This window comes from Vanessa tameamea, chromosome 27 (genome assembly GCF_037043105.1).
Source record: "Vanessa tameamea isolate UH-Manoa-2023 chromosome 27, ilVanTame1 primary haplotype, whole genome shotgun sequence".
Lineage (NCBI taxonomy): Eukaryota > Metazoa > Arthropoda > Insecta > Lepidoptera > Nymphalidae > Vanessa > Vanessa tameamea.
Window position 1 is genome coordinate 4760376 of NC_087335.1, and position 26874 is coordinate 4787249.

Consider the following 26874-nt stretch of genomic DNA (forward strand, 5'->3'; position numbering starts at 1 on the left):
AGAAATATTTTATCAAGTAGCAGAAACGTGTTATATTAAATCATAAATATACAAGTATGTTTAATGAGAAACGGAATGATTACAAATTATAATAATATAAAAAACCTGCCAAGTGCAAGTCAGACTCGCGGTTCCGTATCATTCGTCTATAAAAACGGGAAAAGTTACATCTGCTGTATGGGAGTACTACTTAACTATAACGGTTCATATACAGACGAACAGATTTTTTTAGTAGACGAAATAATTTATAATCAAAGAAATCCCGTAAATAAATATGAAGCAAAATAAAAAAATGTTAGAAACAAGTAAATAATATACACTGCTTGCTATTACAATAATTTATAGCAACGAAGTGTATCATTTATATACGCTCCACGTTCAAGGGTAGAGACCGGTGGGGGGGAGGGCATGACGGCAACAGAAAACGTCATGTCGTTTGGTGTATGAGACTTACTCTCCGAACTTTCACGAGACACCCCAAATAGACGTTTTACATCAAATACTATTTTAATTCAATTATTTAAATGGACAGATGGTTATTAGAACCAAAACGTCGTATTTAAACAGGTTTTTATTGCTTTTCTGACAATTACTAGATGAAATATTAGTATTGGTAGCTGTTTCACTCTAAGTAAAGGCAAATCTCAAGGGAGATTAGCTCAATATGCAGGACATATTATAGTGCGCCACTGTGTAAGCAAAGACAGGTGCACTCTCATACTCCGATGGAACAGCATATTCGACATGATCGGAAAGAGTTGAGTTGAGAGACGCAAGGTACCCAAAGGAACTTGCACAATATCCTAAAAGCAATTTTGATGCTTAACCTCTATCCGTTCCTAAGCTATTATGATGATCTTCATCCGATTATGATGTAACTTTGACGAGTTCCTCTGAGAATGCCTAAAAGTATATTCGAAGTTTCTGGATTTTTTTTTCTTTTTTTTCTATAATATTTTACCTTATTGCATCCATGCAAAGTTACATCAAAGTTATAGGATGGATAGCTTATTAAAATAACGTAAAAAAATATTAGGTATGATTATTATATGTTAAAGTTTTTATATAAAATGATATCAGCAAACATAATTAATAAGACACACCCAACAATGAAACGAAAGAATGCAAGAACTTTCTCTTATTTAATTTTTAAACAATTTCCAAGAGCTTAAAGTCCGTTGGATATCTTGTAATTGGATTGTTATGTTCCGACCGAACTGCGAAACTGAAGTTTCATTTAGAATAACTATTTTACAACTCATAATATGCTTTTTAATTTTACTTTGAACTAAGTCTGTATAAATATTATCGTGGGTATTACTTTATTATGAATGAAAAGCGTTGAATTATTTTCTCGTTTGTATTTTGATAGTTTATATCATTAAATGCTGAGGTACCAAGTTCGATACGTGGTTGGTGACAATTAACATTTTCCGCATTATGTATGAAATATTCTAATTAGTTTGGATATACTTATAAATATATTCCTGTACCGCGAAAATCTACGAGAACAGGCCGTTCGTGTAACGCCTGATATTTCTTAAGTCTTATCGGAATTACTTTGGAACAGAAAACCGAATGAATAGAGAGTGTGATGCACATTTATTTTATTATTTTATTTATAAGAAATTGTAATAAAGTCACACACATAAATTTGATAATGTCCCACAAATGATACAACATTTAGATATACATTGACCTTTATACAAAAGCAAGACGTGATAGGGAACCCATTGGTCTGGTGACTGATTTATAAAGCTACGAATTCAGAGGTCCAGGATTTAAACTCCGAATCGGGGCAGATTAAATTTATCGTACTTATCTATCTAAAAATTCTCAGTTGTCATTGTTTAATTTCTAATATGGATCATAATGCTGGATCACACTGGTGACATCTCTCGCATAGTTGGCTAATCTCCTTTGAAATTGCCGTGACCAAAAACAATAACCCAGCATCATTATTATGGGCGTATGAGAACATACATTATATATTTTGATTGATATAATAATAATTCTTCCAATGACCGTTCAATTGATTCAACAGCTGTAAGGATTTAAACTAAACAAACGGATAATCTTCTATTAATAAAAAATATACGTATGTTGTAACTTGACAGCTTAAGCATTTAATGGATTAGTCTCCGATATCAAAAGTCTAGACGAAGCCATAGGGAAGATGATAGATTAAAAGCCGAATGAACAAATTTAAAGACAATGTTCTGTTGTCTGTATTCATACACGGAATATTTCAATGAGCGTTCGACTATACTGACTGTCAAGGATATGGGGTGTTAACTAAATGCGATTTGGCGGACGTGTCTATGGTCGGTCGTGTAACCAATGGGAAATGTCCATGGGTCATTGGTAAAATGTGAGTTCAATTGGACACCAAAATGATTTTTATGACAATGTAATATTAAAGACTAGCTGTGCCCGCGACTTCGTGCGCGTTATTTGAATTTAAGTTATTTGGATATTGTAGCATGATTTTATTTTTATTCTATATATAATTCTAAAATAAAAGTTAGTTACTCCTTATTACATCCGCTATCTGCCAGTGAAAGTCCCGTCGAAATCGGTTCAGCCGTTCCAAAGATTAGCCGGAACAAACAGACAAACAGACAGACAAAAATTGTAAAAAATGTTAATTTGGTATATGTACCGTGTATACATACATATGCATTTAGTAAAAATGGGTTATTTTAATATTACAAACAGACACTTCAATTTTATTATATGTATAAGATATATTAGACGTGAGTCTGACGTAAATAAATTCCGTCACAAATAATGTTTAGGAATTTAATGAGATAGACACGTATCTCTTGGTTTATGATTATTATATACTAAGTAGTATAAATTTCAGAGAAGAGCTGACACATTCCGAATATTTTTAACACTTCATGAAAAATATTTAGTGAAATTTGTGGGACCATCTACGAGTCAAGATTTTGTATTTATTTAAATATCGCCTGACGTATATTAAATATTAAGTATTTTTCTATACCATATAGTTAACACAATAATTTATGTAGATCTTTTTCAGAGCAACGGGGACAATTTTGTATAGACACGAGGAGGAAAGACAAATTAATAAGACCTAGTTTCCGACTTCGCAAAGGTCCATCCTTGCTACATACATTCCTACGTACATCCATCCTAGGGCACCGTATTCGTTTCAATAATAAGATTCCACAGCAATTATTAAATTGCCTTATTAAAAAAAAAAAACAGACTTAAAAAAACATTCATAAATAAGGCATATTAGTCAATTCAATGTTGACTTATTTGTAACCACACTAAATTATTTTAAAAATTTAATTAAAAATGCTTTAGATAATCGTAATTAGAGTTACTTTTAAAGAAGATGTAATTTGATGTATTTTTACTAATTTATTATTGTTAACATTATTTTATTTTAATTAAATGCTTATGTGTTCAGATTTTAAATTAGGTTAGATTAGATAATTAATATATTAAATTAAATTCATATCATTGTATTCAAATTGCTCTAATTCTGTATTATTTGTAAGTGGCAACTTAATTGGTATCTGTATTACCTTTTTTAATCATATATTTGTGTATTATGTTACTGTTTGTTTCTCAAATAAAATAAATAAATTCAAGATTATATTTAAGATGAACGAGATTGGTTTGTGTATTTATCATCATCAATCAACAAATCATCTAGATTAGACGCAGCTAAATTATTAAATAATAATGTTTCCAAATGCGTTATTGATTTTTCATTTGAAACAGCTTCTGCAATAGATATCATAAAAGTATTTAAAACTATCAATATTAAAAAAACCATCGACATATGGGGCATCTCGGTAAAATTTATTAATAACATCATATACGATATTGCTCCGTATATAGCAGTAATTTTTAACAAGAGTTTAGACACTGGTTCATTTCCTAACTTGTTAAAATGCAGTGAAGGTTTACCACTTTTTAAGACTGGAAACAGAAGCGACCCTAGTAATCACAGACATATTTCAATACTCCTATCTTTAAGTAAAATATTCGAAAAAAATATTTTAAATCAACTTCTCGTCCATTTCGGTACAAATACTATTTTTCATAGTGAGCAATTCGGTTTTACAAGAGGTCGCTCTACAACTGATGCGGGAATAGTACTTCTTAAATATATTTACGAGGCTTGGGAAAAATCACAGAATGCTATTAGAGTATTCTGTGATTTGTCTAAAGCATTTGATTGTGTAGAACACGAGACGCTTCTTTATAAGCTCAAATACTGTATTAAAGGTAAAGCTCTTACACGCATTGGAGCAGCGTGGTGGAATATGCTCCATACCTTCTCCTTAAAAGGAGAGGAGGCCTTATCCCAGCAGTGGGGAAATTTATAGGCTGTTAATGTAAAAATGTAGTGTCCACTGTATTCATATAGGCTCGGATAATTACAGTATATTAAAGGATTGCAAGTTACAAAACAAAAGATTAAATTTGCAAAGGACGTATGGACCTCGAGATTAATTTAAACCCGTCTATGCACTGACAACCCGTAGCATATTTAACATTCTACAACGCTACGCTTCCATTTTAGTAAACAGAATGATAGGAACGTTGATTTTCAAGTTTACAAGCAGAATTATATCTACAATGCAAAGCAACGACGCTAAAAAGCGGCTCTTTGTAAGTCATTCATCTTCAAAGGATATTATACTATTCTTTCAGTTGAAGCGTATGAAAGGAAAAATGTTTTGTTCAAACGTATTAAACACTGGCTGGTGCCCGCGACTCCGTTGACATATTCGTGTACCTTTGCGTCTGTCGTGGCATCGTAGTTCCCAAATGGATGGACAGATTATGTTTTTTTATTTTTAATAGTTGACTTATTTGAGAGCTTCACAGAAACACACACGTGTACATCTTGTAAATTTCCCACTGCTGGGCTAAGGCCTCATCTATCTTTGAGGAGAAGGTTAGGAGCATATTCCACCACGCTGCTCCAATACGGGTTGGTGGATTCACATGTGGCAGAATTTCGTTCAAATTAGACACATGCAGGTTTCTTCAAGATGTTTTCCTTCACCGCCGAGCACGAGATGATTTATAAACACAAATTATGCACATGAAAATTCAGTGGTGCTTGCCTGGGTTTAAACCTGCAATCATCGGGTGAGATGTACGCGTTCTAACCTCTGGGCCATCTCGGCCTTCATTACAGAGCTTCTCCATCGATAATACTCTATTTTTATTCATATTTCTTCTTTTATTGTTATCGCTAAAGATTGCTAATAACTACCAAACGGAAAAAAAGAATATCGATAGAAGAAATTGTGTTAAACTCTTTTGTCAATATCCCATAAGTGGATAAAGGCCTTTTCCCCTCGTGGCGAGAGGATAGCTTTAAGTACCACTGAGTTAATATGTGATTTATTTAGAAATGTTAACTTAATTACTATTTAATTTTTGTTTTCTATAATCTTGGGGTAATATTGGCTTGAATTAAATAGTGGAACAGAACAGAAGTTAATCCATACTAATATTATAAATGCGAAAGTAACTCTGTCTATTTGTCAATCTATTACGGTCAAGCCACTGAACCGAAGTTGGTGTATTTTGGGTATGAGACAGACTTTTTTAAACCTAACCCCTAAAAGACTATTAAAGCCTCGAGCGACAATTAGTAATAATACAAAATCCAACCTCAATATACATCAAAGACCTAAAAATAATGGAACATTAAAAAAGTTCCTTGCGATGTAATACAGTCTTTGCTGACACTTCCAGAGCGTCGTCAGAAAATTACATAGCCTTCTTATTTTCACTTTACTAGTATAAAACCACGACCAGAATATCATGATCCACCCTATTTTTCCACTCAGCACTAAAGTTGTGATAATTCAGAGAGACGTTGAAGATTCATGGGTCAAATTATCTTGGATGGCGCACGGCTATTCGGAAATTCTTGGTAAGACAAAAATTGTGGTGACGGCTTTCCTTTAGCGTCTGTTTCTTTATTTCGTTACGTTTTTCCTTTATCCGTTTATTGGCGACTTTGTCTTAAGGAGTAATTTATGTGTGCAATATGTACGTTTTATTTTATCTAATTCGATTTTATGACGCTATCGATGCAAGTTGAAATCTTTTGTTCTTACGAGGTACGTTTTATGTTCGTTCTTAATTAAACTATTCTCGGTCCAGTCTCGATACGCTTTCAAGAGATTATTTGAGAAGATGATTTTGAATTTTCTGGTCTCAAATGTATTTCAGAATATACGTGCTATTTTAGAATAATATTCATTTATATATATTGTCACTTAAGGCCATAATAATAACTTATGTACTTATCCTAACTCATGATTTACTATATTTATATACTCATTGTCAGGGGTACTGGAAAATGTAAAAGATACCTGACACCCCTCCACCACGTCATACGTGAACAAATTTATTTTACATAAAATGTTCACGATAACAAATATTCACTTTAAGGATTCAAGTAATGATCCTAAGATGTCTTTAATGCCAGAAACTTGTGCAAAAACTTTTACCTAATATCTAATAAAAAATAAAACTTATCTAATAAATAAATATTGGACAACATCACATACATTACTCTGATCCCAATGTAAGTAGCTAAAGCACTTGTGTTATGGAAAATCAGAAGTAACGACGGTACCACAAATACCCAGACCCAAGACAACATAGAAAACAAATGAACTTTTTTCTACATCGACTCGGCCGGGAATCGAACCCGGGACCTCGGAGTGGCGTACCCATGAAAACCGGTGTACACACTACTCGACCACGGAGGTCATCGAATCTATCTATCTTATATAATTGCTAATAATATTGTTATGTACATTTTGATATGTATCTTATTATGTACTAGAGAATATCTTTAAGATGTTAATCAAGTGTTTTTATTTGTACCTGATATTTTATTCAATAAGATTAAAGTTCTCGAGCTACGCAGACATTTTATAATTTCGTAAGTCTTACGCTGACTTAAGTTTTCGAGTTTATGGTATCACTGGGCATGTTTTGATAAATAATAAAGTGATGATCTGGCGCAGTGATCACAATAGATAACAAACATTCGCGTTTGTTTACTATATATATATATTTTTAATGTTAGAGGTGGCAATCGGGCAGGAGGCTCACCACCTGATGGAAAATGGGTTCGATACTTGATCATAAAATTGTTTGTATAGATTAAAAGGAATGATTGTGTTTTATTTCGAAGCTTTGCGTTGCAATTGAATAGAATAATTTCTTTCATTCCTGCCAATCAATCCACGAGGTCATGATTTATACAGTAAATATGTATGTGTAAACTTCTTTGAAAATAAAACCATATATACATATATAACAAACAAACATAAAAAAAAAAATTAGTATGGAAATTCAAAGCAGAGCTTTAGAAGAAAAATATTTAACGTAACATTACAAAAAAAAAAAAATCCTCGGTAGAGATTTACGACAAATAAAACAAATAAAATCATATATAAAACTTGCGGATAAGTTGGCAACTTCAAAAATATTAGAGATAAGAATGACGTCAATAAGCCAAAGCCGTAGGCGGGATTACACATCCAATTTTCGCTGTAAATATATTTATATTTCTTTATATTTCTATGTTAGCTGTGCTCTGGTTCTGTACCCGCACTTTACATGAATTAATAATGGACGTAAACTTTAAGATTTTTTTTTATGATATTATTTGGTGGACGAGCAAACGGGCCACCTGATGGTAAGTTGTGACCACTTATATTGTGGTGGCTTATACGTGGTGATATTATAACGACGGGTTATGTTTGCAACAGGATTATTTCAAGTTATATTTGAAATGATTTTGAAATTAGCTGTTTAAGTAATTTAAAAATCACTTCTAATTATAGCTCAATTATAAATCTTCATAGTAAATAAAACTACAATGACAATGGTGCTATAAGAAATATTAACCATTCTTTGCATCACCAATGGGCCACCAACCTTTGGAACTAAGATGTTGTACTGCTGTTTGGTGGTAGAATATCTGATGAGTGGGTGGCCACAAAGCCCTATTTTAATAAATAAATAAATAAATATTGGACATCATCACATACATTACTCTGATCCCAATGGAAGTAGCTAAAGCAGTTGTGTTATGGAAATTCAGAAGTAACAATGGTACCACAAACACCCAGACCCAAGACAACATAGAAAACTGATGAACTTTTTCTCCATCGAATCGGCCGGGACCGAACCCGGGACTTCGGAGTGGCGTACCCATCAAAACCGGTGTATAACTACTCGACCACGGAGGTCGTCATTTTGATTGTGATCTTATAATTAATAAACTTTACTTTGTCACACTTGAAATACTAATTATAATAATTTATTTATTTCAACTAGATTTTTTAACTTTGAAACTCACCCCGGACATATAGACAAAAATAAAAATAACGACGCCATTGGTTTTGGTAACTTGCAAATAGCCATATTAACTAAAATAGGCTGTTTTGAAATAACAGACAGATTTTATTTTGTTTATATAATTTATTATTTACGTAATCATTTCAGTTTATAGAGTCCTCGAGAGTAAGGCCTCGTTAAAATATGACGAAGCATTATTTCAAATGAGAATTCGTGAGATAATTGCTTGGTAGATCTCATAAAAAAAATGTATTAAGATTTTTCCCTTGATATTTCGAATATGAATGGTATTTTTCTTTTTTTTTTTTTATAAAACTAATTATTTATATACTACGGTTGATGTTTGCTTGTTATATTATAATGATGCCTATTTTAAACGTCTAGTAATATTTCAACTTATTGGGAATATTTTTTGGAGATGATTTTATGTCATACTAGTTGTCGCGCGCAACTTCGCTCGCGTTTAAAGGGTTGATCATCAGGTGTAAGGCATTAATAGTAACCTATGTCCTTCCTTGGAGTTTTCAATTCAAGTCAGTCGTGAAAGCAACAGACAGATAGGCAGACAGACAGAGTTACTTTACCATTTATAGTATTAGTACATGTTTACAAGGTGATTTTGTGCAGACAGGTTTGGGTGTCATCTTTCCATCACTTATTCGACTGCCAAGCAACGTTACTTAGTATTATTGCTTTGCCAGTGTATCTACAGGCACGAGGAACATGACATCTTTGCATTCGTAATTTTCTAAGGATGGTGGAGCATTGGCGATGTAAGGGATGGTTAATATTTGTTACACTGCTTATGACCACTGCATATGACCACTTACCATTAGGTGGCCTATTGGACAGACATTTATTACCCATTTTAAATTTTAAAACTTTATAATTATCTTTAATTAAAAAATAGCTCATAAATCTAGATCTAGATTAACAAGTTATTTATTAAAACGAAAAAAAAAGACTATTTCATATGTTTCAGATAGAGTCTTCTAAATTATGACACATTTTTTACTTCGAGTTTACAAGAAATTTTAAGTTAGTCCTGTTAAACTTATCAGATTCTAGAACTTTTTGTTATACTAATAGATTGATAGATTACTGAACTCGAAGTGCAAACTTATCAAAGTTTTGTGATAACTTTAACTTACGATTTAAGTTGAAATTAATCGGTTTTATCGATTTTATGTTTTTTCGATAAAATTTTATTTGAAATTCGATAAATGTTTCTTTAATCGTCTGCCAGACGTATTAGGTGGTTTTGAATGATAATACCGTTTGAAATTATACCTGTTTGATTGATGTGATAAGGTTTATATGAAATTAACAAGTAAAGTGACATGTGATTGTTTTATGAAGTGAAGAGAACATTTCGAGCATATTCCATCATCATATATGTATATGATAATTTTATAAAGTAACTATTTAATTTCTAAGCCACTTTTGAGAGCCACTGAGAGGTGACTCTACGAAATACTGCAAAGATAAGTAGAGAAAAATGGCCTTTACTTTATAGAGAGGTCTTTAATAATAGTGATTTGTTTTGCTTAAAATAATTGTTCTTTTTGTATTTAATAACATGAAATAATATTTATTTTTTATTTAAATTTAACAGTTTTAATTTCTCAAATTGTAGTAGACATCAAATTATTTAATTTTTATTAGGGAATAAACAAGGCTTTATTATAATTATAATTATTTTACTGTGTACATTCGTTGTAATGTTTTTTGGTGTAAGTAAATAAATAAAAAAATAATTACCTTAAAATATTTTTTAACGTCACGAGATTCTTTTCACCATAGTTTAGTTTAATGAAGTGTAATACTGTTACTATGCTTTATAAAAGGTGTTTATAGATGAGCCTTACCTTTAACTTTATAGAGGCAGCTTTGTAAGCCCGATCTGCTGTATTTTGAGCTTGACAAGTGTACGTCTGATCGTGGTGATGTCGTCTCGGTCGAAGGCGGAGAGTAGATCTGTATAAACATAGTAAAATTAACTTCATGTAATAATGTCGGTATAAGTTTTGCGTGCTCAAAGGTTTGCACAGATACAACGGCTTATCGTTGACTCTTAAAATTCGGAATCGAAAATATGGTTAACCAGATGAAAACCCTATGAAAACTAGGGTAAAATATATAAAAGTAAACAAATATAAATATACTAACTACCGCACCCCTGTAAGAAATTTTTATTTGAAACACACTTTCTGAACGCACCCGTAAACGTCAAACATGGCCGCCCGTTGAACTGTCATGTCATTGAATTTCATGGATTTGATATCGAAATATCTCGATTTTACGAATTCTGCAGATATATGTTATCGACTAAAAAATCATTAGTTTTTAACGATCTATAATTGTGGATCGCTTTCGTAGAGTATACTTTTTTATTTTGTTTAATTAAATAAACAGATTACAGAAGCAAGACCTGCTTATTTGCTTACCGAGGCACCAAATCAACAAAAAAAAACAATATTTTTTTGATGTACCATCATGAATTTGAGATCTAGACCGCGAAATTTGTAGTCTTGTAAGCTAGATCAGTAATGACTTAACTTCAATGTTTTTAATAGATTTATTTTACAACAAATTTCATTTTTTTAATAAAGTGAATGAAAACCAGTCATTTAGTAATACATAGTTATAAATATAGCATAATTTATATACTAATTTGCAATAAATTGTGATAATATTATTTAAAAAAACATTTAATTATATTAAATTAAAAAGTTATTAAAATAAATCTTATTTATATTATTGTTTAATTAATTCAGTCTGTGCTTTTAAGTTAATTGGTGTTTTTATAAATTTAAGTAACTCACATTTTAAGTGAAACTAATTAAATTTATTTTAATAATAAAACAAGTAGGCAGAACTTAGAAGACAGTAGTAGTTTATATTCTTTACATTATCTATTATATACATAGATAGATAAAATTAGTTTCAATATAGAAAAAAAACAAGGAACAAAATCAGACACAGTTTGTCCTGTCTGTCTACAAAACAGATGTTGATGTGCAGCGCCATCTAGCGGCAATTTCCAGATGACAATTCCAATAATTTTTGAAAATATACTATTTATATATATATTAGCCAATGTGTGTCATATCTTTCATAGTAGTAGACAGACAAACAGTATCGATATTTATATTCAAGATTTATGTACAATAATATCTTATTGAAATATCTTACCGAGCGATAAACCTTCGTCCGTCGCTCATCACCTCCACGGAGTAAGTCACCCCTTGACTCAGTACCCCTCCATCACTATCAACCCACGTGATCTGTAATAACAACAAACAAATTCATCTCACTATTATTATTTTTAAAGGGTAATAACCGTAACATTTTAAAGAAGTATTAATATTACAATTTACCCCGTAATTGAACGAAAAGCTTCTATGAGTGAGGACGACAATAGATCTAAGTCAGGATCGATCCTATGACTTTTACATCACCAGACGACTCCCCCCCCTACCTGTACTATAGGCGCTTGTACTTAATAGTAAATATTAAATAGAAAAGGAACTTTGCTATTCTCTATACGTTAATATAATATATTAATAAATCATGACCTATTTTAAAACCGATATAAAAATACTTACTTCAGCAGCAGGCTTTCCACCAACAGACATACACTCTAAAGTTACTTCGCCTTCCTCCACAGCTTCTATGGTTGGTCCTTTTAATATCTTCGGTGGTTCGGGAGGTACTAAGACGGTGAGACGTGCAGATCGAGATCGAATAGCCGGCTCACCTATGACAAATTATTTTAAATTAATACGTAGTTACCATTAAGCTACTTAAATATTGACGCCATAAACGAGCTCAGATCAAAATCTAGATTTTAGAGATGCGTTTATTTGTTAGGCTTAGGTTGAAACCGCAACGTCAATTTTTCAAATAAATAATGTCATTATTGGAAAAAAAAATTCTTTATAAAGAAAATAATTAATAAATAAATACAATAATTGTAAATATTTCACTTCCTCCTTTTTTCTTGTAAGTTTCTATTACTTACTCCACAACGCTGTTCCAAAATGGTTTTCTGTATACCGTTAGAAAAAATCAGACACACGAATTTTCCTATTTCCTGACAAAATTCAAAAAAACATTGAACTTCTGTGTCTTAAAATATAATATTAAGCTGAAGTCATTTAAGTTTGGGAAGGAATTGATGACATTCAGGCAGATTCAAATATAAATATGAAAAATTGTAAACTGTTGAAAAAAAAAAGATAAATAAAATCCCGCTAAGTCTTTCAGCGGTTCTTCTCATATCTGTTCTCTCTTAACTGATGGTAGATTTTTCTTGAAAATCAATAAGGAAGCTTCAATATGTATTGTATATATAAGTAATACTTCTATATTGAATTAAGATTTTTGACTTTGACGAGATAAATTATGAAGAGAACAGATCTCATCCAGAAGTTTAGATTCGTATTAGAATTTAGATTAAAAATCAGTCAACGATAAACGTACCATAATAAATATATACATCGAATATACAGTACACGAATTAATTCACAAAACTAATTAATAATTAGCGCAAATAATTCATGAATTCGAACTCGATTTGCAAACTAATGAAAAAGCTGAAATCATTAATACATAAATATAACTAAATATGTTTACGGAATTTGCGGTCACCTAATAAACGCAAAACAATAACTCGAGTCCCGGCCATATTTTGTAATCCAACGTTACCACGGAACTAAGTCACCGCATAATTTCATTATAATGCTAAATCCGAACTAAAAGCTAACTTTTAACCTATAGTCATATATCTCATGAGAAGCGATAGCTATTAGGAAGATTTTTTCATCTGATTCAAAGGAAATACTTTAGTATTTAGTCAATAATTCAGGAGTAATCGTATTAATTCAACCTGTACATTAATCGAACGACCACATAGAATACAATTGGTTCTTTTTTTAAAAGCTTTGTTGTTTAATGGAATAATAAATAACCCAATTCATGTTTAATTTTAACTAAGTTCTAGACTAAAACTTTCAAGTTGTTCTTTAACTATTTCATTGATGAATACTATTAATTAGATTAAAATTATTTTTGACTGCCTCGTTGGTCTAGTGGCTTAATATAAAGCCACAGATTCCGATAATATGGTTTCAAACCTCAAGTTGGTCGATGAAAAGTTATGGCGTTTTTCCGTCGAAAAATTTTTAGTCTTGAAGTTAGAAGTTTGTATAGTCCCGTGCCTTAGTAAGTAAAGTTGGTCCTGTGCCTATTTTTTTTCCGATCGTATCGGATTTGCCGTCAAATCGGTTTATGAGAGTGAGGGAAAAGAGAGCACACCAGTGTTTGCGTACACACAAGTGCACTACGATATGTCCTGCATAAGTTGGCTGGTCTCCCTTGTGACTGCAATCGCTCAGAACAACAACGCAATTAAAGATTTATACTTTTATAATGAGCTAAAACTATCGTTATAGTAAAATAAACTAAAAAAAAATCTTATAAACGCTTTAGTGGAATCTGACCCTAAAACCGAAAATAAACTGCTATCTTAAATACATTAGGAAAAGGACCGAATGTTTCCAACAACTGTTGAAATTGAGGTGCAAAGTTGGAAATTCGATCTGAACTATTAGTTTAATAGCGTATTTTATAATCTGACTGAAATCCTGTCAAAGAACATTGTTACCGAACTAAAAGTTTCTGAAAGGCGCTATCCAGTCTAATTTTGGTGAGCAAATAGTTGAGAATTATAAGTATTTTAATGAGTATTCGAATACAATTGATTAGCCTTTTAAATTATATAACAGAAGTAAATATAACTTTGATAGGGTTAGGTCTTTTCGCTAGATAGGCAAGCGAATAGGTAAACTAATGGTGACCCCTGGAATTGGTGCCGGAAGAAATATTAACCATTCCTTACATCACCAATGCGCTTCGAACTTTGGAAACCAAGATTTTTTCTGAAGTTACAATAGTATATTATTCTGATATGATTTCACTTGCATCAAATTTAGACTATTGAGGTGACAAGGATAAATTTCGTCTTCATATAATTCATGCATTTGTTCTCCAGCTATGGTCTGGTCCAGGGCTTGGCAAATATACTAAGATGCTTGAGTTTTGTTCAACAGTAACTCCATATAACAGTTTATGTAGGCAGAACATTGGAAACGTAATAGCTATTTCCTCTAGCAGTACCGTGTATATTGGCAAAGATTTAAATAACTCAATCGCCCAATACCATACTGATATACAATACAACCAGAAAGGTGTGCGATTAATCCTGCCTCTTAGGGTATTATCGTACTCTTGACAAGCTGATTAGTTGAAGAGAACTTGGTCATTGATTCTATTCATTGGAATAAAAGATATCATCAATTAGCTTTTCAGCTTTACTCGGGTATATAATTGAATACTAATACCTACCTTCTTTGTAATAATGAAGTTAATTTAGGGTATGTTAAATCAAATCCAAAATATACTTTATTCAAGGACGCGGTTTTATACATTTTTATTTTACAAGGTTAATTTTGATATATACCACCAATTCCGAATGTAGATTTCGAGCAAACCCGCAAGATACTTAGCGGTTACTCTCTTCTATCGATCAAGATATATATTAGTAATAATCATAACGATCATCAACATCAACTATGAGTTGTTTTATCATGTATATATATATAAATGTGTTATAAAGTAATTTATTGGTAAATGTAAAATTTCATACAAATAAACCATATTTAAGTTGTGACATATTGAATAAAAACATACCGTAGTCCAGTTTTACATTTCAATTATTCGTGTATATTTTTCGGAACTGCAACGTTTCAAACAAAAGGTCGGCAGAATGTAAAGAAAACGCCACTTTTACGGAACAGTCAGTACAAACAAGTTCAACCGTCGCGCCGCAAGTTTGACAAATGTACATGCGAGTTTTCATGAACGCAACTTTTAGTCATGAAATTGTCAACTTAAAGTTTAGTAACAGCCTATAAGTTCTGTAACGTATTCGAACTTCTTTTAATGTAATTTTCCTAATATTGTTTAATTTGACAATCAATATGTAAGTGTAATGCTTTTATATTGAATAAAGGAATTCGATTTGTTGGTCATTTTTCTCCCATTGAGATAATATTCACGTTTGTTTCTACAAACGTGAATATTATAATAATATACATAAATATACAATTTATAAATTTAATTTAATGGATGTCAGATAAGCTGAAATTAAATTAATTGTTTGGGATAAAGTTCATCCATACTAATATTATACTAATATTATATTTACTAAAGGGAAATAGACACCATGATATATAAAAATCGTATGTTAAAGTATGTCGGCAGTAAAGAAAGTACTTATGTATATTTATAAGCACATTCAGCAAATAACGAAACATATGAAAAAGGTTAAAAATAAATTTAAAATTGATTTTTAATTGAAAAATAAATAATACGTTACAAATAACTTAATGTTAATAATTCTTATGTAAATAAAGTTTTATATAAATATATTCAACACTAAATCAACTATTCGTTGAGAGTTTTCCAGTCATGACAAGGAAAAATAAAACAGGATGTATGTATGGATCATTATTTAATATAACAATTGATTTGATCACCAATTCACGTGAAAGCAGCACAGTGGAAGAAACTCCTAAACTTCTCTTCGAGAGGAGTGGAAGATTTGTTTGCATTGGGACATTAACTGGCATTTATTTATTTCCATTGCAGTTTCTACAAAAAAAAGCCTTCAAATTAAGCCTCTGATACTTAAAGACTAACTTAGATATCCTTCGACTGATAGATATAGTTTTTTTTAAATATTCATATTTCACTAAAAGATATTTTCGTTTAGCTTTACATATCGGTCCGTACAGAAATAAAATATGACTGTTACAAACCAAACTATTATTTGAACACAAGGCAATAAAAAATCAAATTTTAATTCTTGTTATATTTAAATTTTTCATATAACTTTGAACGAACGAAACTAGAAATTTAAACAGTAGAGTGGTGAATTAACCAGCGAAAAGTTTGTGCCATTTTACGACAGACGCTATCGTTGTGTTTGTTTAGCAGCCCGGTCTCTTGTTAAAAGCAAATTCTAATTTTATTTGTACAACCCTTACAATAAAGTTATCAGCTCCTACAGTTTGGGAGATATTTGTGTTCGTGTTTATATTGTAATGGATATATTTATATATCAACTATTACTTATGTTTATTTATTTTTTATTTTAATTAAATTATAAATAGATCGGCACATGGGTTTTTTTATGGTATAGGTAGCTGGACGAGTAAATGGACCACATGATAGTGTGTGTTCACAACAGCCCATAGACAATGGCGCTGTAAGAAATATTAACCATTCTTTACATCACCAATGCGCCACCAACCTTGGGTATTAAGATGTTATGTCCATCGTGCCTGTAGTTACACTGGCTCACTCACCCTTCAAACCAGAAAACAACAATACAAACTAATTCTGTTACTAGAATAGTTGATGCTACCTACCCAAATGTGCATGCACAAGGTCCTACCAAGTAATTGATAGCATGATACCAAGAAATTGCTCTCTAGCAAAGGTCGATATTAAGCCAAGTGGCTGCACACTATGATATTTAGGAATAAAAACTGCAAGTGCATACCGCAACTAAAACACAGATGCGAGTATTCATGTTAGACGGTTAAAAATATAGGTATAAAGTCAATTTTTTAAATGCTAACTTCTTATACAAGGGTAAACCGCTGCGTTACGTAACGCGTTACGGCAGTCTGTCCCTTTTTCTTATGCGTACGGCAGCGGTAGGAACGCTCCTCCTCTTTCACTCTAACCCACAGTGCTAGCCGTATTTCGGACAGTTTAAGTTACCACTTCTGTCAGCCGAGACGCACTCGTATTGTTTTATTGTTTTTGTTTTGTGCGAAAAAAGAAAGCCTAACTTCAGGTTGGTCAACAAAATGCTTGCAGACACTCAATCAGACAGCTAACTGTTACGTTACTAACTCTTGATTCGCGAGTATCTTCTAGTATATTATTTTTGTTTTAAATAAAACTTGTGTGGTAAATAAGCTCACGTTGAAAATCAACACTGGTTAGTTAGAAAACTGGAGAATACTCTAAGACGCCCTGAGGTCTTACAGTTGCAACATTGTTCGCGTACGACGCTGTTCCAAATTTAAAACCTTTGTCTTGTATCTATATATATACATAGTTACAATCTTATATAAATTATACGAGTGCACAAATACAAGGGACATTATAAATTTGGGTCCAATGTTGGTGACGCATTGGCTATGTAAGGATTGGTTTAAATTTCTTACGGCGCCAATGTATTTAGGCATCCGTGACCACTGATCATCAGGATAAACTCACGTTGGCACCACTTATTTTCCAAGTGTTCTTATTTCCATTATAGGCATGAAGGTGAACACTGTGAGGAAATCTACATAGCTCCAAACCTTCTCCTCAATAGATCTTGGCCCAGCAGTGGGTCATATAAAGGCTGTTACTTAATTTACTAATATTAGGACAGATAATATTTTTCATCTTCAATAATATTGGTATACCAAACAAAACAAAATTTGAATGTTGTGTATTTTAACATAATCAAATTCAAAAGTAAGACTTACAAAATTTTACTAAACCGAATTGAATTAATTTTTTGCTTCGTTCTATTTTATTTTAGACAAAAAAAATCCTCATTTTAGAATCTTGTTGCTTTTAAACAAGCGGAATTTATACGTTTAATATTATTTCGTTAAAAGTTGAGATAACTATTTTGTGGTTGAACCGAAACAGCAATTTTTAAACTTTTCTTTGTGAGCTAAACTATTTATAATTTAGTTAGCTTCCAGCCAGCAAAGTTCCTATGTTTATAGGAAATGGGTTAACTACTCTAATATTCTTTACCGAAATTATAACCGACGGCAGAATAATGGCTTTTGTTCGTATTAAATTTAAGTGTACGAAATTTCTATATGAAATAAAAATGTTTTAAATTCGAATCTAGCAAGGTTATTAATTCTACAGTTGAATATATAATAAAAGTATTCAATTTGTTTTATTTCATCCTTTTAATGCACTTTGGTATGAGTGATTTAATTTATTAATGTATATATTAAGTGAAGCTGTTACCCATGGCTTTGCTCGCATAGAATATGAAAATATTTACAAATGGACTTAAAATATTAAGTTAATGTAAGACCTCTTTGTATACCATATTAGTGTGTATTTCAGCCCTTAGGGTAGAATATCCAGATATGCTTAAATACGTATCTACTCATTTTTAATCACAATACCAAAAATAAAGTTTCATGCTTCTAACTTCAAAAATGACTGACTTCCAGACTAACCTGTATACGAAATGTCAACCCCTATTTCTTCCCTTAGGCGTAAAATATCCAGAATTGCTTAAATACATATCAACTCATTTTTAATCAGTGTCTTAATAATAAAGTTTTAAGTTTTTAACTAAAAAATGACGGACTTCCATACAAACGTTCAACCCCTATTTCACCCCTTTAGGGGTAGAATTTCCAATATTCCCTCCGTAGTAGGTGTCATGATACGTTATTTTATAAGTATAGATCATCAGCCTAAAATATAAGCCCTTTGCTTCTAGTTCTAACAATGACAATACTTTCATTGAACCTTTCATCCCCCTTTTCAACCCTTTATAACACTTTTTCCAATTTAAAAGTAGCCATGTCATTTCTCAGACTATTTGTGTACCAAATTTTAATTAAATCGGTTCAGTAGTTTTGGCGTGAAAGCGAGACAGACAGAGAGACAGTGTTACTTTCGCATTTAAAAATATCAAATAAGTAAGCAAGTGTGACACTTCTATATTGAATAAATATATTAGACTTTGACTTTGAATAGTACACATGACGACAGTTTAAACTGTACCAAATACATTCAAATCCCAGACTACTAAAACTCCAACTTCAAACTTCAAATATAACAATTACAGTTCTAGACAGCCTCTTATGTAATTATACTGCGTATATATTATCATTATATGTTCTAAATACTTAAAGTTACAATCTGTATTTCTCCCACTATTGCCTAAGGCCTCTTTTTGGGCACTGTGCGAGCACCTCTGGGTACCACTCACTTCAAATATTCCAACGCGAAAAGAAGCTCAGTGTTGTTGGAATCTGATTTGGAGGTTGCCATCGTAATATCAGGCACAAGAGAGATAACTTCTTAGTTCGTAAGGTTGAAAGCGCATTGTGTTTGTTAGAAATGAATAATATAAATTACGGCGTCAAGGTCTTTTTTTTTCTCGCTGGAAAAACGCGTTACGCGCTTCCCCCACGTGATGGAAAGTGGGAGGGTGTGTGGGACTCCCCGGAGCCCTGGACACCGAGTGTACCAGCGGTACCCTCTCCGTCTTTCGGCGGGCGCCACATGGTCGCTTGCGCATGCTACCGTGACGCCCTGACGGTCGGCCCGCCTATGCGGGCCTCCAACACCTAGAGGGGGTTCTCGGGGTACTGAGACCCCCCCTAGTCCCTGCGACGCCTATTGAGGCGGGTGGAGAAGGTGCGCGTAGCGCTTCTTCCTCCTCCCCGGTCGTCTACGGCGGAGCGGGTCTGCAGCGGCATCCTCTTCCCGCTCCCGCTCCGCGTATTCCTTCTGCGACATCACGGCGTCAAGGTCTGCGATGAGGATCTCTTACCACTAATTGGCTCAGTTACCCATCTAATTACCTATTTTATATATTTCAAAAAATGTTTTTTTTTTATGTTATAGGTGGCAAACGATCAGGAGGCTCATCTGATGGAAAGTGACTAGCACCGCCCATGGACATCTGCAACACCGGGGAGCTTGCAGATGCGTTGCCGGCCTTTAAGGAAGGAGTACGCTCTTTTCTTGAAGGTTCCCAAGTCGTATCGTTTCGGTCCGCCGACCAAAGCTGGTTCCACAAAGTGGTTGTGCGAGGCAGAAAATGTCTTAAAAATCGCGCTGCTGTGGATTTTCGGACATTTAGGTGGTGCGTGTGAAACTTAGAATTTTAGAGGTTTGGAGGTGACACCAAAACGCTGCTGCTTCAATACGTGGTGGCTACACAAATGTTCATCCCACAGATTCTTTAACTCATGATTGTTTCCTTTACGTATCGTATGTTAATTTAAAATACATGTCAAAAAAATATTGATAACTAAGGCAAAATACTTTAAAAAAAGCTTCGACTTAGTATTGTACTGCTGTAGTCTATAATTTAAATGGTGGAAACGATTTTCCTGCCAGTTCTTCTCGACAGAATCTATTTTCCGAACCGGTAGTAACTTTACATTTAGTTCAACACTAACATGACAATTCAAAAGTGTTTTTATGAGCATACTTGAATAAAGAAAATTTTGATTTTTATGTAATGAATAATAAACACGAGTAATTTTAGTTGTCCTTGCTTAGACTTAAACTCGCATAGAGCTATCTCGACTCATAAAGAATTATTATATTTAGTACAAGTTCGAAAAAAACACGATCAAAATTCTCTCAATAAAATAGAACGATCTCGTTAACGAAGTTTTCATTATAATTTCAAGGCGTCATTATTAATGTCTTATTCACTCAAAACAAACCGAAATCTTTTACGTTTTTATATATAAATACCCTCTTTGACATCCAAAACTTTATGGTTTCGAGATTGCTTCCGCAATCGCGAATTCGTGTCAAGCAATATGAAACTTTGTGGCATCTTATTAAAGTTTATAATAATATTAGGCCCTGAGGCGACGAAAGTTCTTATCGGGGTAATTTGGGAGGTAAGACGAAAAACATGGTACGAAAAGTACACGCCACGTCCGAAGATATCACAGAGTATGGAAGTATCATATAATTGAGATTAATTTCACAAATGACATACTTTCTATTAAAGAAATAAACATTTTGAGAGAAATCTTCACAAAGAGAAAGAAGGGTTCCGTACCATCTGGACTGGTCTGGTCATCAAAAACGGCAAAAAATCATCTATTGTATTTGAGCCTCCTTAAATATATATTTAATCCTATGTTTAAGCGGCAACATAAATACACCATTTGTGAAAATTTCAATTATCTAACTATCACGGTTCATGAGATATAGATGGACGCACGGACGGGCAGCGGATTCTTAGTAATAGTTTGCCTTTGATGCGTTCCTAAATCATTTATCCGATTCTGCTGAACTTAGGATAGGACTGTGATAGTCGGCGAAAGTTCTTGCCCAAAAACTTTTATTTGGTATTTTTGTCGTTCAATATAAACGTTTTCTGTAGCCTTATTCTACTCATTTCATTTGTGAAACCGAGAGTAGTTAGTTTGTTGTGATGAAAATGATTTTGTTCCCAACGGCTGTCCGCCTTAAGTGCCTTTTTAGGTAAGATTATTATCTGAAGTCTCATCTAGAAGTATGGACGTTAGTTCTATGTTCAGTGACTTTTGAATAATTCATAACGATAACAACTGCAAAAGACGCTATCACATCTAAGGTATGTTTCGATTCTTCTTTGTCATATTTCAACTTTAACGAATTCGGATGACAATGCACAGTATGATTCTCTAACATCGTTCACGAAGTCCATTGACAATGGAGACTAGCGAACTTCGCACGAAGTATTGATGATGATGATGATGTCGTCTTGACCGATTTCGGCAACAGCGGCCATCTTAATAGAGACCAGCCAACTATACAGCACATATTATAGCACACAAGTGTGTGCGCAAACACTGATGCACTCTCCGTTCCCTTACTCTCATAATCCGATGTGACGACTAATCCGACACGATCGGATTAGTCGTGCATTCCTTGGGAGTGTAAACATTTCCAACTTCCAGACTTCGGGCAGTTACTGAGAATCGGTACGGTTTTCATAGAAAATATTTTTTTGTAACGGCCCGACCTGGGATTTGATCAGAAGCTATGAGAACAGATGACTTCAATTCACATTATCGCCAGAAATTGAACGATGAAAAAATAGTTAATATTTCATACACTGTTAGTATCATGTGTTTCTTTGCTCATCAAATCTTTGGATTTTTTTATGTTATTGTTGCAAACGAGCAGGAGGTTCATCTGATGGAAAGCGACTACCGCTGCCCATGGTCATCTGCAACACCGGGGGGCTTGCAGCTGCGTTGCCGGCTTTTGAGAAATATGTTAAGACTCTTTTTTTAAAAGTTCCCAAGTTCGCAAAAACTGCTGGCGAAAGTTGATTCCGCTGGTTCAAAGTGATTGTGCGAGGCAGAAAATGCATTAAATATCGCTCTGTTGCGGATTTTATGACATCCAGGTGGTGCGGATGAAACTAAAAATTAAAAGATTCGATCTCAACGTGACAAGAATAGTGTGATTAATCCTTTCAAATTAAGATTTACCAGAATGTTTGTAACTATCCCATAGGCAGACGTTCTTACAGAAGAAATAACCAACTTTCGACATTAGTAGCTTTTAATATGGTAAGTTTTGTGTTGACGTGTAATAATGACATACGTTTAATAACTCCTGGAAGTTTTTATTCCTGTGGATAGAACTGACCGATGTTTCTTGTTTGTAGTTATCGGGATATTTAGTCGACATTATATTAATGTTTTTCTACCTGTGTTTTTGAACGACCTGATGGTAAGTCAACAGCGCCTGTAGACATTGGCTGTAAGAAATATTAAACATCCTTTATAGCCAGTGCACCACTAACCTTGGGTCCTAAGATGCTTTGTATTTTGAGGCTATAGTTTCACTGAGTCACTCACTTCAAACCGGAACACAATAAGGCCAAGTATTGCTGTTTGGTGTTAGAATATCTGATGAGTGGGTGCTACCCAGACAGGCTTGAATAAAGTCACTAAGTGGTTATATGTAGTATTCCGTTTTTTTCGTAGATATTGAATACGGTGATTAAATTTTCTCATATAGACAGTACCAGAAAAATCAAATGTTCAAAGGAAAATAATAATAATATTTTTTACTATGATTAAGGAAAAGTTTTTTAATGTCAAGGTCTTGAATAGTATCGTTTATTGGTTAATTTAGTGTTGTTTAATGAGTCTTGATAGTTAATAAGATGAAACTAAGTCGAATTACACCTAATTAGTTATTTATTAAATTTATAATTGAATATTTGCCTTATTGATCATTTTTTACTGAAGTAAATAAATTATTAAAATTTATTAAATAACTGTTAAAACTTTTAGAACGATTACTTAAAATCATCTATTAAATATATTTAAAAGATACCTTTATGCTATTACGGATTTTTTGTAGACATTTTGGAAAACAACGATATGTTACATAGGTAGCATCGTGTCGTATCAGGCGATAAACACATTCGACTTCTGACGACTGGCTACATTGTAAACATATATTGTACATAAAAATAAAATGTGGACTTCGGAAGTGATAGCTTAAGAAAAACGTCTGTCCGAAATACGGCTAGCACTGTGGTTTAGATTGAGAGAGGAGGAACCTGCCTACTGCTGCCGTATGCTTAAGAGAAGGGGACAGACTGGCGTCGTAACGCGTTACGTAACGAAGCGTGTGCAATGAATGAAAAATTTCCATAATTTTTCAGTGCCCAGCGGTGAACTATATTTAGTATAATCCACCACCGAGAAAACATTTCACTTTTTACTTTTATCCTATCAGAGCCCAGTGGTTAAAACATGTACTTCTTAACTGATCATCATCACCATCGTCGTATGCAGTAGTCTGAATTTCCATGTACTTAATTTGTATTTATAATTTATTTCGTGATCGGCGGTGAAGGAAAACACCGTGAGGAAACCTCGATGTGTCTAATTTCAATGATATTCTGCTACTATATCCACCAACCCGCATTGAAGCAGTGTGGTGGAATAAGTTCCAAATCTTTACTCAAAGGCTGTTACTGTTTTATTATATAATAAAACATAATTCTCCACAAATGCACAGCAATCAGTTAAAAGGATTGTTTCATTGAAAACAAAAGAGTCATCCCCAACTGATTAGTAAATACACGTGTTCTAAATACGACCCTAAATAAACTAAGGGACAAAAACAATTACCATTTCGGGCACGAAGACCCACAAATACGAATTAGAGTATATCGTAATATAGGACCGATTCGTCATAATTGGGGCAAAGAAGGGAACGTTTATACCAAACGATTTTATAAAATCGCGAATTATTTACCTACATTTGTAATTAAATAAATTAAAAACGTACCCAGTTATAAACTGCAAATATTTTTATATTTGCTACTAGATTAATTAGAAATGTATCAGAATGGAATGTTAACATCATATTATGTGATTTTATTTACGTTATTTACTGAAATATACTTAGCATATTTTGGTACACGTTAAACGTACACGAGCGTTTTTTATCACTTTTTAAACGCGCGTTTTTTTTTAGTATGTTGAAAAATACCTTATAATTTCTTCTATGTATTTTATGTAAGAAAAATAAACCGTTCTAAAAGTGTCGAAAATTGTTGACTTCGCTACCAGTCTGCAGTTACACCGGCTCTCTTACTCTTCAAGCATTAGCAGCCTGTAAATTTCCCACTGCTGGGCTAAAGGCCTCCTCTCCCTTTGAGAAGAAGATTTGGAACATATTCCACCACGCTGCTCCAATGCGGGTTGGCGGAATACACATGTGGCAGAATTTCGTTGAAATTAGACACATGCAGGTTTCCTCACGATGTTTTCCCTCACCGCCGAGCACGAGATGAATTATAAACACAAATTAAGTACATGAAAATTCAGTGGTGTCTGCCTGGGTTTGAACCCGAAATCATCGGTTAAGATGCACGCGTTTTAACCACTGGGCGATCTACTCTTCAAACCCGAACACAATAATACTAAGTACTGCTAATAAGACAATAATTAATAAGACATTTTTAACTTTGCCGTTTCATAAATTCAAGTCATTTGTAAAATATACATTGGTAAAGAAGGCATATTATTCGATACAAGATTATATAGATGATAAAAAAGCGTGGAGTTAATGCTTGTTGACTTCCAGGCAGGATATATAACATACATATATAATTGTATTTAACTAACATGACTGTATTTTTAGATGTTGAAAAAGAGTAACTACCGAGTTTCTTGCCGGTTCTTCTCGGTAGAATCTACATTCCGAAACGGTGGTAACTTTATTTAAAATAGTTTGTTAAATGACGATTCAAAAGTGCTTGTATAAGCGTCCTTGAATAAAGTATATTTTAATTTTGCTTATATTGCGGTACAATATGTGACGAATGTTTGGTACCCATAATACCTTTATAAAGGCCCATCACGAAGTAAATCGAGCATGATCATCAGCCTACTTTCAATTTAAAACACAATATAATAAAGAGTAACATTTCACGCTACAGACATTCAGACGAGCGTATTTTAAACTTCCAACCGTAAATGTCGAATTTAATATCGAAATCGAAAAATTACGTTAGTTCTAACTTTATATACTATTTTATAGTCGACATTTGTTCGTAAGTCGTAAATTTTTTATTGACTACAGGACCTAACACTAACTTTATGAAGTCCTAATGCTTATAAAATTCGTCATTTACATAAGGCTTGATAAACCGGCGTTTTAAAAATCGTTCACTAATTTTAAATGAAGCCACAAATATGCTTTTCTGTTTTGATTTCCTTACAATTTAACTATAGCTGGAATTTCAATTTCATTGAATTCACAGCGTTCGTATCTAGCAATTTAATTTTGTAAATGTAATTTTAAATATTTGTCGACATCGTGAATATTTGCTTAGCATAAATGGCTGGGAGAGAATGCCTATATAGCATTAAACAGGACTTTAACCATGCAATTGCTTGTGACCAATATTTGAATAAACAAAATTAATTGATTAATTTTATCAAACTTTTTTTAAATAATAAAACAATAATCTTACCTCTTGGTCCAGTACTGACTTGGCATTGATAAAGCGCGTCGTCTTCTAAAGCAACATCTCGTATATCTAACGAATAATCCCCTAAAACAAAAAATAAAATATAGTAAGTATCATTAAAGTAAAAAAAAAAAATATGCAACTAGTCCTTTTAAGGAGCAAATTGCGTAAAAATAATTCATATATTAATGGAGTACAGACACATATATGGCAGAATTTATTTGGTAAAAGAAAAATTTCTCACAATGATTTGCTTTTAATTGAATGAATTAATTAATTTATAGTCAGCGTTATTTGGAATAGTATAAGGATTCTAACGATAAACCATACATCCAAATATGTTCAGGCATTAAAAATTATGGTAGAATAAAGAACTCATACACACATACGTACAAGGAAAAGACAGAATAACAATAAATTGAGAAAATTTTTTTTTACAACAAAATACAAATAACAATCACTATATATAAATAATACGTTTTAAAATAAAGATATTCTTTAACAGTTAACATACTTTGAAACTTAGGCTAAGGCCTCTTCTCACTCTGAGGAATAGGTTTGGAGCATATTCCACCACGATGCCCCAATGCGGGTTGCTGGATACATATGTGACAGATTTTCGTTGA

General features: G+C 32.9%; 1 protein-coding gene across 2 annotated transcripts in view; it reads right to left on the bottom strand.

Annotated features, from left to right (window-relative positions):
* LOC113391970 (irregular chiasm C-roughest protein-like) overlaps positions 1-26874 on the bottom strand; it is a 97223-nt gene that overhangs the window by 21265 nt on the left and 49084 nt on the right. For both annotated transcript variants that reach the window (XM_026628133.2, XM_026628132.2), the window contains exons 4-7: positions 26252-26332; positions 11997-12148; positions 11584-11675; positions 10257-10365 (exon numbers count right to left, since the gene is read on the bottom strand). In XM_026628133.2, coding sequence (XP_026483918.2) covers positions 10257-10365; positions 11584-11675; positions 11997-12148; positions 26252-26332 — 434 coding nt within the window. The remainder of the gene's footprint in view (positions 1-10256; positions 10366-11583; positions 11676-11996; positions 12149-26251; positions 26333-26874) is intronic.